At 43.7% G+C, this 12,514-nt stretch overlaps 1 protein-coding gene across 1 annotated transcript in view; it reads left to right on the top strand.

The window, feature by feature from the left end:
* Positions 1-12,514, top strand: part of dnah9l (dynein, axonemal, heavy polypeptide 9 like) — a gene marked incomplete at both ends in the record, with an annotated part of 263,680 nt that overhangs the window by 228,423 nt on the left and 22,743 nt on the right. Inside the window, 6 exons of the mRNA XM_080727109.1 lie at positions 2,588-2,758; positions 4,230-4,352; positions 5,240-5,311; positions 6,740-6,861; positions 11,006-11,154; positions 11,978-12,105. Of these exons, the coding sequence (XP_080583235.1) occupies positions 2,588-2,758; positions 4,230-4,352; positions 5,240-5,311; positions 6,740-6,861; positions 11,006-11,154; positions 11,978-12,105 (765 nt within the window). The remainder of the gene's footprint in view (positions 1-2,587; positions 2,759-4,229; positions 4,353-5,239; positions 5,312-6,739; positions 6,862-11,005; positions 11,155-11,977; positions 12,106-12,514) is intronic.

Genomic DNA, 12,514 nt, shown 5'->3' with positions numbered 1-12,514 from the left:
CATGTACCAGTTCAGCTTAAAGGTAATACACTACCCCATGTACCAGTTCAGTTTAAAGGTAATAAACTACCCCATGTACCAGTTCAGTTTAAAGGTAATAAACTACCCCATGTACCAGTTCAGTTTAAAGGTAATAAACTACCCCATGTACCAGTTCAGTTTAAAGGTAATAAACTACCCCATGTACCAGTTCAGTTTAAAGGTAATAAACTACCCCATGTACCAGTTCAGTTTAAAGGTAATAAACTACCCCATGTACCAGTTCAGTTTAAAGGTAAACTGTGAGGCGGTGTGAGCTTGTAGATCTGCTATTCTCGCCACCGCTAGGGTTCATGTAAAAAGGGAGAAACAAAGTTTGGTGGCTCCTCTTTAGTTGTCTAGCAGAGTGTTTTAACGTGGTGTTCATCAAGGCTCCAGTCTAAAACAGGGTGTTTTAACATGGTGTTCCTCAAGGCTCCAGTCTAAAACAGGGTGTTTTAACATGGTGTTCCTCAAGGCTCCAGTCTAAAGCAGGGTGTTTTAACATGGTGTTCCTCAAGGCTCCAGTCTAAAACAGAGTGTTTTAACATGGTGTTCCTCAAGGCTCCAGTCTAAAGCAGAGTGTTTTAACATGGTGTTCCTCAAGGCTCCAGTCTAAAACAGGGTGTTTTAACATGGTGTTCCTCAAGGCTCCAGTCTAAAGCAGAGTGTTTTAACATGGTGTTCATCAAGGCTCCAGTCTAAAACAGGGTGTTTTAACATGGTGTTCCTCAAGGCTCCAGTCTAAAACAGGGTGTTTTAACATGGTGTTCCTCAAGGCTCCAGTCTAAAGCAGAGTGTTTTAACATGGTGTTCCTCAAGGCTCCAGTCTAAAACAGGGTGTTTTAACATGGTGTTCCTCAAGGCTCCAGTCTAAAGCAGAGTGTTTTAACATGGTGTTCCTCAAGGCTCCAGTCTAAAACAGGGTGTTTTAACATGGTGTTCCTCAAGGCTCCAGTCTAAAGCAGAGTGTTTTAACACAGAGTTCCTCAAGGCTCCAGTCTAAAACAGGGTGTAACATGGTGTTCCTCAAGGCTCCAGTCTAAAACAGGGTGTTTTAATGTGGTGTTCCTCAAGGCTCCAGTCTAAAACAGGGTGTTTTAACATGGTGTTCCTCAAGGCTCCAGTCTAAAACAGGGTGTTTTAACATGGTGTTCCTCAAGGCTCCAGTCTAAAACAGGGTGTTTTAACACGGTGTTCCTCAAGGCTCCAGTCTAAAACAGCGTGTTTTAACATGGTGTTCCTCAAGGCTCCAGTCTAAAACAGCGTGTTTTAACATGGTGTTCCTCAAGGCTCCAGTCTAAAACAGCGTGTTTTAACATGGTGTTCCTCAAGGCTCCAGTCTAAAGCAGAGTGTTTTAACATGGTGTTCCTCAAGGCTCCAGTCTAAAACAGGGTGTTTTAACATGGTGTTCCTCAAGGCTCCAGTCTAAAACAGGGTGTTTTAACATGGTGTTCCTCAAGGCTCCAGTCTAAAGCAGAGTGTTTTAACATGGTGTTCCTCAAGGCTCCAGTCTAAAACAGGGTGTTTTAACATGGTGTTCCTCAAGGCTCCAGTCTAAAGCAGAGTGTTTTAACACGGAGTTCCTCAAGGCTCCAGTCTAAAACAGGGTGTTTTAACATGGTGTTCCTCAAGGCTCCAGTCTAAAACAGGGTGTTTTAACATGGTGTTCCTCAAGGCTCCAGTCTAAAGCAGAGTGTTTTAACACAGAGTTCCTCAAGGCTCCAGTCTAAAACAGGGTGTTTTAACATGGTGTTCCTCAAGGCTCCAGTCTAAAACAGGGTGTTTTAACACAGAGTTCCTCAAGGCTCCAGTCTAAAACAGGGTGTTTTAACATGGTGTTCCTCAAGGCTCCAGTCTAAAGCAGAGTGTTTTAACACGGAGTTCCTCAAGGCTCCAGTCTAAAGCAGAGTGTTTTAACATGGTGTTCCTCAAGGCTCCAGTCTAAAACAGGGTGTTTTAACATGGTGTTCCTCAAGGCTCCAGTCTAAAGCAGAGTGTTTTAACACAGAGTTCCTCAAGGCTCCAGTCTAAAACAGGGTGTTTTAACATGGTGTTCCTCAAGGCTCCAGTCTAAAACAGGGTGTTTTAATGTGGTGTTCCTCAAGGCTCCAGTCTAAAACAGGGTGTTTTAACATGGTGTTCCTCAAGGCTCCAGTCTAAAACAGGGTGTTTTAACATGGTGTTCCTCAAGGCTCCAGTCTAAAACAGGGTGTTTTAACACAGAGTTCCTCAAGGCTCCAGTCTAAAACAGCGTGTTTTAACATGGTGTTCCTCAAGGCTCCAGTCTAAAACAGGGTGTTTTAACATGGTGTTCCTCAAGGCTCCAGTCTAAAACAGGGTGTTTTAACATGGTGTTCCTCAAGGCTCCAGTCTAAAGCAGAGTGTTTTAACACAGAGTTCCTCAAGGCTCCAGTCTAAAGCAGAGTGTTTTAACACGGAGTTCCTCAAGGCTCCAGTCTAAAACAGGGTGTTTTAACACAGAGTTCCTCAAGGCTCCAGTCTAAAGCAGGGTGTTTTAACATGGTGTTCCTCAAGGCTCCAGTCTAAAGCAGTGTGTTTTAACAGGCCTTCAACGTGGTGTTCCTCAAGGCGGTGGAGCTTGCCTCGGCCTGTGACAGTGTTCAGAGTAGGGTTAACACGCTCATCGACACCATCACCTTCAACACCTTCAACTACATCAGCAGAGGGCTGTTTGAGAGAGACAAGCTGACCTTCACTGCTCAGCTGGCCTTCCAGGTACCTGCACGCACACACACACGCACGCACACACACACGCACGCACGCACGCACGCACGCACTTACGCACGCACGCACGCACGCACGCACGCACGCACGCACGCACGCACGCACGCACGCACACTTTTCATGTCCCAAGAATCCATGGTCACACCAACATAATACGGGGTGTAAATATCATCACTGTCGGGAAGAAACCTTGTATCTCCAAGTTTCAAATTTGTACGTTTCTTCACAAAGTAAAGCCCTGCTTCATCACACAAGGCTGTCGCACAACAGTAGTGAAAACACTCAATTAATCTGGGATTAATTGGTTCCGGTCAACTGCAGGTCTCATTGTGGGTGTTATCTTCATTATTTATGTTTCAAGTTCCGCCGCAGACAGTACAAAGGCAATGAGGTGCAATTGAGGTGCGGAAAAACATGTGGGAGTGGTGTTAGCTGGAGTATTGGTTGAGCTTCACATGACAGTTAGCACACTGCAGAATATAGTCATGAGCGAGCCCACACTGTTTCGTAGGAACAGTATTTCTAGTTGACAGAAGACGTCCTCTGCTAAGTGGTTGATGAGATGAGAACAGGAGATGTTGATGAGAGGGTTTGAGGAGAAGTGCAGGGAGGAGGGGGGAGTGTGGGACGTGTCAAGCTGCATGCAAACATGAAGCCATTTCTTCTATTCTAGTGGCTTCTATCGCTTCACTTTGGTCACACAGGTCTGTGTTGGTAAAACAAAAAATCATTCACTTTGTGTTAGGGCCACACCAGGGCATTAACGAAGAAGTCGACTCAGTCGACTTCATTACACAAGTCGACTCCCACCAGAGAAAGTTGAAAGTCGAAGTTAAAAAAGAAAAAAACGTTCTATTGTGAAAATAGCAGATCTACATGCTCACAACGCCTCGCGTTGTGAGCATGTAGATCTGCTATTTTCACAACTTCTGCCTCTATATATTTGACAATTTGGCCAATGTTTAATTTGCCATTTTAGAGGACTTTATTAAAATGTCCTTAAATTGTCACTTTAGAAATGTGCAGATACCCTCTATACACTTAAACTTTATGTTGGTTTGTTTACTGTTGAGAGAGAAAACAATGTTGCACATTAAGTTAATCATCTGGGGACCCCCCAAAATAATTGGGGGGGTCGTGTGTGATGTGATGACGTCATCAAACGCGACTTCAACTCAACTTTTTACTGAGTCGAGTCGACTTGCAAAAATCACAAGTTGTTAATGCCCTATAGTGTGTGTGTGTGTGTGTGTGTGTGTGTGTGTGTGTGTGCGTGCGTGTGCGTGTGCGTGTGCGTGTGTGTGTGTGTGCGTGTGCGCGTGTGTGTGTGTGTGTGTGAGTGTAGTTGTTGTTGCTCAGTAAGGACATTGACGTGTACGTGTGTGTGTGTGTGTGTGTGTGTGTGTGTGTGTGTGTGTGTGTGTGTGTGTGTGTGTGTGTGTGTGTGTGTGTGTGTGTGTAGTTGTTGTTGCTCAGTAAAGACATTGACATCAGAGAGCTGGACTTTCTGCTGCGTTTCAACGTTGAACACACCTACGCCTCTCCTGTGGACTTCCTGTCTAACTCCTCCTGGAGCGCTATTAAGGTAGCACACACGCACGCACGCACACACGCACGCACGCACGCACACACGCACGCACGCACGCACGCACGCACGCACACACGCGATGTAGTCTCGCGTAGCCAGACAACTATTCCACAATCTCTGAATGATATATAGAGTCTGGAACTACAGCTCCTGAAATCTCAATAATATAAATATGCTTAGGTGATTTTTATTTATATTAGGATAAATGCGAGCGTCTGTAAAAACTAAACAGACAGCTTCACTTCCGCTTTATGGCTTCTCATGCTGGATACTCATCATCAGAACTTCAGTCTCCAAGACTGAATGACAGACAGACTGACAGACTGACGGACTGACGGACGGACTGTCTGACGGGAGCATTTGCACATTATGGGAGTCAACAGCCACGCGAGACAACACGTCATGTGACACGTTGTGACCAACATATTCCAACACAGGACATTCTGCACAATGAGATGAATACCTTTTAACACTTAAAGGAGTAGTTCACCCCCAAAATGTTTTTTTTTGTCTCTTTCTATTGATTACTCATGCCATGGAGATTTGAGTTCAATAATATTTTTCGCATTCCTAAGATTTCTTTTTTTTTTTTATATATTTTTTAACTCAAGTCTCCGACTTGAGTAATCAATATAAGGTCATAATGGGGGTGAACTTCTCCTTTAATGACCAAATGAACTCTTCTGTCCATCTTTAGACCATGAGTTTAACTCTTTAATGACCAAATGAACTCTTCTGTCCATCTTTAGACCATGAGTTTAACTCTTTAATGACCAAATGAACTCTTCTGTCCATCTTTAGACCATGAGTTTAACTCTTTAATGACCAAATGAACTATTCTGTCCATCTTTAGACCATGAGTGAACTCTTCTGTCCATTTTCAGACCATGAGTTTCACAGATGAGTTCCGTGGTCTGGACAGAGACATCGAGGGCTCTCCTAAACGCTGGAAGAAGGTTACTCATTATTATCATCATCATTATTATTACTATTATTTATTGTTGTATTATTACCCTTAAAGGTGTTGTTATATTTATTATCAGGTTGTAGAGTCAGAGTGTATTTATCATTAAAGGTGGTATTTATCATTATCAGGTTGTAGAGTCAGAGTGTATTTATCATTAATTAAAGGTGGTATTTATCATTATCAGGTTGTAGAGTCAGAGTGTATTTATCATTAAAGGTGGTATTTATCATTATCAGGTTGTAGAGTCAGAGTGTATTTATCATTAATTAAAGGTGGTATTTATCATTATCAGGTTGTAGAGTCAGAGTGTATTTATCATTAAAGGTGGTATTTATCATTATCAGGTTGTAGAGTCAGAGTGTATTTATCATTAATGGTGGTATTTATCATTATCAGGTTGTGGAGTCAGAGTGTATTTATCATTAAAGGTGGTATTATATTTATTTTAAGGTTGTAGAGTCAGAGTGTATTTATCATTAAAGGTGGTATTATATTTATTTTAAGGTTGTAGAGTCAGAGTGTATTTATCATTAAAGGTGGTGTTATATTAAGGTTATAGAGTCAGAGTGTATTTATTATTAAAGGTGGTATTATATTTATTTTAACACGTTGCAAGCCGCGGCAGAACCCTCTGAACAGAGGTAGCGCCGAAGAAATAAGCCATTTATTTACAAACATGTTTTAAAAAAACAAAGCCCACATGATAACAACACGTACTGGAGTGCTCGACACAGCGTACATATTCATCCTGCAGAGGTCGGCGATCTTACTTTGGCGAGGCGGAGGGGAGATCAATTCCATTCGTTTACGTGCGGCGAAGCAGGGAAAGGAGCGATAGAGAAGCGGCGCCCGAACGTGATTGAAACCGCGATCCACGAACAGAGACAAAGACCAGCCATCTTGTTTGAGCTTCTTGCTGAGTTTCAACACTGGGGAGAGGATGAGGCTCCTCCTGGCCAGCCATCCATCCAGAATGTGAGTCAACGGCGTGGCCTGCTGGATATTAGGAGTATCACACCCAGCACCAGAAAATGACTGTCAGAGCATATTAACCCTTTCAGATCGCTCCAAAAAGACACAGAGAAGAATTTCCGATGATTTTTTTTTTTTTTATTATAATTTATATCAAAAGTCCGGGAATAGACGTGTGGCTGATGGGACCCAGTAGGAAGTCCGAGGGAGTACGGCCAGGCTTAGAAGGTGTTAAGGTTGTAGAGTCAGAGTGTATGTATTATTTTAAGGTGGTATTATTTTAAGGTAGTATTTATCATTATCAGGTGGTGGAGTCAGAGTGTCCAGAGAAGGAGAAGTTTATTATGTATTATTCTGTATTTATCATTAAAGGTGGTGTTATATTTATTTTAAGGTGGTAGAGTCAGAGTGTATATCATTTTAAGGTAGTATGTATCATCATCAGGTGGTAGAGTCAGAGTGTCCAGAGAAGGAGAAGTTTCCTCAGGAATGGAAGACCAAAACGTCTCTACAGAAACTCATCATGATGAGAGCTTTAAGACCTGACAGGATGACCTACGCTCTGAGGTAGGCTGTCCTACTGTCTGTCCTACTGTCCTACTGTCTGTCCTACTGTCTGTCCTACTGTCCTACTGAGACCTGATAGGATGACCTACGCTCTGAGGTAGGCCTACTGTCCTACTGTCCTACTGAAAATCATCATGACTCCCTTTCAATCACCATGATATGCGTTTTGAGCAAATATGGTCCCATTTATGTTAAAATTGATGATAAAGTTGCGGAGGGCGTGGCCAACTAAGCTGATGCCAGCCGGCTGTGTTCTTCTTCGTGTGCTGTATTTCGGGAGGCTCAACACCACATTCTCCCATGTATCCCTGCGGTTCCACGTGACCGTTGGCAGCCAATAGCATTCCTTATGATTCCTTGGGTACCATTAAAACAATGATGGCGACACCCATACAAGGGACAAAAAAAACATCATTTTCGCAGCATAGAAAGCAATGGCTTCGCTTCATCCATATTCTTTTGACAGTCTATGGTCGCTGCATACTGTTGTTTTCCGAGATGAGGTCCTATAAAGGTGATGCAGCGATCACTGGACCGCCTCCACATCAGTTGGAAAACACTTGAAACAACATTTTATCCAAAAAGCAAAGGTAGTTCCGAGCTCTCAGGCTGTGGTTTTCCATCCCACGGTACATAAAACATGAAGCAGGGCATGAAACAACCGCTTAAATCATTAGTTTTGTAATGTTTTCCCATTCAAGCGGAACTGTTGCCAGTACTGTAGTCTTGCGTAGCCAGAGAGCATTTGCAAATCGCGTTAGGCAACAGTCTGGCCACGTGAGACTACGCCGGGGGCTTTTCTGAATTTAATGAGACTAAATAAGCGATTGAAACCGTTTTTCCAACGCCGTGGTTCATGTTTTATGTACCGTGGGATGGAAAACTATAGTCTGGGAGCTCAGAACTACCTTTACTTTTTGGATAACATTTAGTTTGGAGTGTTTTCCAACTTAGTCCAGTGATCGCTGCACCACCTTTCTAGGACCTCATCTGGGAGCACAACAGTATGCAGCGACGGGTGAGGTTCTATATGGGGCTAACAGTTTGCAGCGATGGGTAGACCAAACCGTATCAGTCAATGCTAGTTAGTGCAAACAAGTATCTCACTGACATTGTTAAACAAAGCAAAATACTCAGAAACTACCAACACAACCTAATAGTGCAATGTCCAAAACATCAGTGCGAAAAAAGAACAAAAACAAAAAGACAGCTCAGAGAAGAAGAAACTAGGAAGCGTGTCACCGCAAGACGCACATGAGCACTCTTCCTGGAAGGTCCTTAGAGGTCAAAGTCAATACAGCAATAGTTCCTTAGAGGTCAAAGTCAATACAGCAATGGTTCCGAAGTCTAAGTTAGGAAGGGAGACCTTTTCAGTCGTCCGTTATGTGTCTCGTTGTACAGCTTAAGGGCAGCCGGTACAAAATATTTTCCTAATCTCTCACATCTCCGTCCTGGGTAGGCAAAGCGGTTGTTTCCTCTCTTACTCCAGTAGCTGGTGATCTCAAGATGGAGGGGGTGGGAGGAGTTCTCCAAGATGGAGTCCAGCTTCCTCGCTGTGCGCACCCTGGTTACTTCCTCCACCCCCTGCAGAGAGGACCCAACGACAGAGCCTGCTTTCCTCACCAGTCTGTTCAGGTTAAACGTGTCACCTGCTCTGTTGTTGCCACCCCAGCATGTTATACCAAAAAAGAGTGAGGTTAGGTGAGGTTCTATATGGTGCTAACAGTATGCAGCAATGGGTGAGGTTCTATATGGGTCTGTCCTACTGTCTGTCCTACTGAGACCTGATAGGATGTCCTATGCTCCGAGGTAGGCCTACTGTCTGACAGTGGGCACCATCATTAATTCAGCTGTTCGGTGCTGCAGAGATTTTGTGACTCCCTGAACCGAACCGATAAATAATTTGCTGCTCTAAAAGTGGAGTAAATGAATCGGCCCTTTGTCTCACAGTCTGTCCCTCCTTGGTGTAGGATCTTTGTGTCAGAGACATTGGGTGTTCAGTACACTGACTCTATACTAGGGGTGTAACGATACCTTTTAATAGCGATTCGATACATATCACGATACATGGTTGATGATACGATACATGAACGATATTGGTTCATTCATGGAGATACGATACGATTCCATTCAATGATTTAAAATCGATATAGTAACTATTTAGCAAAGAAATTAAATCTGTGTGAAAAGTGTGGATAGTGCAGGCTTTTAACACATTGACCGCCATTTTAACATACCTCCGTACTCCCACCTGCCATTCGTCTCCATAGACTTCCATGTAATTGGGTGTGCACGGATCATGCACACCCATGCCTAGATAATGCACCACGTGTGTTCACATTGCTCACAGCTTTCAAACAAAAAAATCCGAATGGAAATCCGTTCAGGCATTCATGAGATAACAGCCACTATGTTTAACAAAGATGGCTGCCAAAATGGCTGCCATGCTTGAAAGATGGGGTTGCTATGGGGGTTAAACATGCAATTTCGCGATTGCTATCATGCTTACTCCATTTTTGGGGGTCAAAAAAAAATTGGAAAAAAAAACTTTGAATTTTTTTTTTTTTTTTTTTTTTTTTTTTTTAATTCTCGGGACTATCGGGCCTGGCGGGGAAAGACATTGGAATAATCTCGGGACTATCGGGCCTGGCAGGGAATGAGTTAAGGGAAACATGTATTATTATGGATATAAATAGAGAAACGAAGCCATGTCGTCATTTGTGCGTAATGTCGCCCTCTAGGGGGTTCATGCTGGTATTGTTTTGTATTCAAATCGCCATTGGGAGATTTGCGTTTGCTGCATATAAGAACTGTGTTAAAAATATAAACACACCATGTGCGCGTTTCTGTCAGCGGGGGGGTTCTGCATAGTTTATGATATTATTTCATATCTGATATAGCCTGTTGTCAGAGAAAATGTAATCAATGCTGTCCTAAATGTTGGAAACTACAGAGAGACACTCGTGTCTGGGACAGACTGTCGCTGAGAGCATGTCCGCGCACATGGTGTGTTTATATTTTTAACACAGACCTTATATGCGGCGTTCGCAGAATCCCCTATGGCGATTTGAATACAAAACAATACCAGCATGAACCCCGTAGAGGGCGACATTTCACGCCATTTCACGGAAGTGACATCACACTTCGCTGCTGAATAAGTAAACACTGTGATTATCTGTCAAAAACATGGACATTGTATATTGACAAACCTGCACCTTGACATGAACCCAGAGATTACACACATTTATCCATATCCATAGACCAGTGTAGCTATATGGAAAGGAAAAGTAATTAAACCCCTCCTTTAAATGTTTTCTTCTTAAAAATGCTAAATACAATGCACAAGTAGGTAGTATCGATACAATCGATTCTTTGCACTGCCGATTCGATTCAATACAAAATAAAACGATACAATACGATTTTAGCTGTTTTCATTTCGATTAACTTAGATTTTTTAACCGATTTAGTGCCGCCGACATGAAAGGGTTAATTGTTCAGCATGCCGGCCGCCTGCTCCGTCCACAGCCAGTCTCTTATTTTGAAGGCCGGAAGTAGATCGAGCTAACTAAACAATTCCTACTTCACGAAGATTCACCCGGAAGTAGTTCTGGTCCAAAACGTAAACAGTGATGGAAGATGGATGCCTTCATGCTTGTGCTATTTTAGTGAGAATCCAATGCCATCCTTGGCATCAAAAGTGTTTTTTGGAGAAAATGGACTGTAAAGATGAGAAAGACCGTTGGTTTCTATGGGATGGGATCACTATTGTGTGCACGTGGATGCGCGATGATGATGAATCGGCGACTTCACCCATGCCAGGGCTTTTCACCGGACGGTAGGTAGCCAGTGCCAGCTTTACTGTATATACAGTATATTTCGCGCGACATCGCGGGATCGGCACTCTAGATACCTTTTAATATTTCGCGGGATCGGCACTTAATAAGTTAAGTTTAAAACAATATTTCGATACCGTTTCTATATTGTTACACCCCTACTCTATACTGTCTCCATGTTGTAGGAACTTTGTGTCAGAGACTCTGGGTGTTCAGTACACTGACTCTATACTGACTCTGTGTTGTAGGAACTTTGTGTCAGAGACTCTGGGTCTTCAGTACACTGACTCTATACTGACTCTGTGTTGTAGGAACTTTGTCTCAGAGACGTTGGGTCTTCAGTACACTGAGGGCAGGAAGACAGAGTTCTCGCGGTCGTTCAGGGAGAGCGGTCCGTCGTCTCCAGTGTTCTTCATCCTGTCGCCCGGAGTCGACCCTCTGAAGGACGTGGAGGCGCTGGGTAGGAGGCCACGCACGCACACACACACATGCACGCACGCACACACGCACGCACGCACACACGCACGCACACACGCACGCACGCACGCACGCACGCACGCACTATTACATTGTGTAAGCAAAAAGCTCACGTTTACTTGTAGCACTGACAAGCATTCACTGTTATGGACACTTTTTTCACTGTATTCACTGTATTCATTATTTGTATGTCTGTATTCATTATTATTAGATTTTGCCAACAGCACAGGTCGGCCTGACTCGGCCGCAGGGCCCCAAATAACCCTGGGCCCCAAATGACTCTGGGCCCCAAATGACTCTGAACCCCAAATGACTCTGAACCCCAAATGACTCTGATCCCCAAATGACTCTGAGCCCCAAATGACTCTGAACCCCAAATGACTCTGAACCCCAAATGACTCTGGGCCCCAAATGACTCTGATCCCCAAATGACTCTGAACCCCAAATGACTCTGGTCCCCAAATGACTCTGAACCCCAAATGACTCTGAACCCCAAATGACTCTGAACCCCAAATGACTCTGAACCCCAAATGACTCAGGGCCCCAAATGACTCTGATCCCCAAATGACTCTGGGCCCCAAATGACTCTGGGCCCCAAATGACTCAGGGCCCCAAATGACTCTGGGCTCCAAATGACTCTGGGCCCCAAATGACTCTGGGCCCCAAATGACTCTGGGCCCCAAATGACTCTGGGCCCCAAATGACTCTGGACCTCAAATGACTCTGGGCCTCCACGCAGTAGCGACGTCTGCGGCCCGCTAGTTACGCCTCTGTTCATATTAATGTCTCTATATCGCCCCCTATAGGTAGGAGGCTAGGCTTCACCATAGACCTGGGTAAACTCCACAACGTGTCGTTGGGTCAGGGTCAGGAGGCGGTGGCTGAACTGGCCATGGAGAAAGCTGCTGAGGAGGGACACTGGGTCATACTGCAGGTCTGTATCTGAATATGACATGCGTCATCAGAACATTGTTCTCATGTGTCATCAGAACATTGTTTTTGTGTGTCATCAGAACATTGTTCTTATGTGTCATCAGAACATTGTTCTTATGCGTCATCAGAACATTGTTCTTATGTGTCATCAGAACATTGTTCTTATGCGTCATCAGAAAATTTTTCTTATGCGTCATCAGAACATTGTTCTTATGCGTCATCAGAACATGTTCTTATGTGTCATCAGAACATTGTTCTCATGTGTCATCAGAACATTGTTTTTATGTGTCATCAGAACATTGTTCTTATGTGTCATCAGAACATTGTTTTTATGTGTCATCAGAACATTGTTCTTATGTGTCATCAGAACATTGTTCTTATGCGTCATCAGAACATTGTTCTTATGTGTC

This window comes from Nannobrachium achirus, assembly GCF_963921795.1.
Source record: "Nannobrachium achirus genome assembly, chromosome: 5".
Taxonomy (NCBI): domain Eukaryota; kingdom Metazoa; phylum Chordata; class Actinopteri; order Myctophiformes; family Myctophidae; genus Nannobrachium; species Nannobrachium achirus.
The sequence above is the reverse complement of the archived record's forward strand: the minus strand, read 5'-3'. Positions and strand labels throughout refer to the sequence as shown.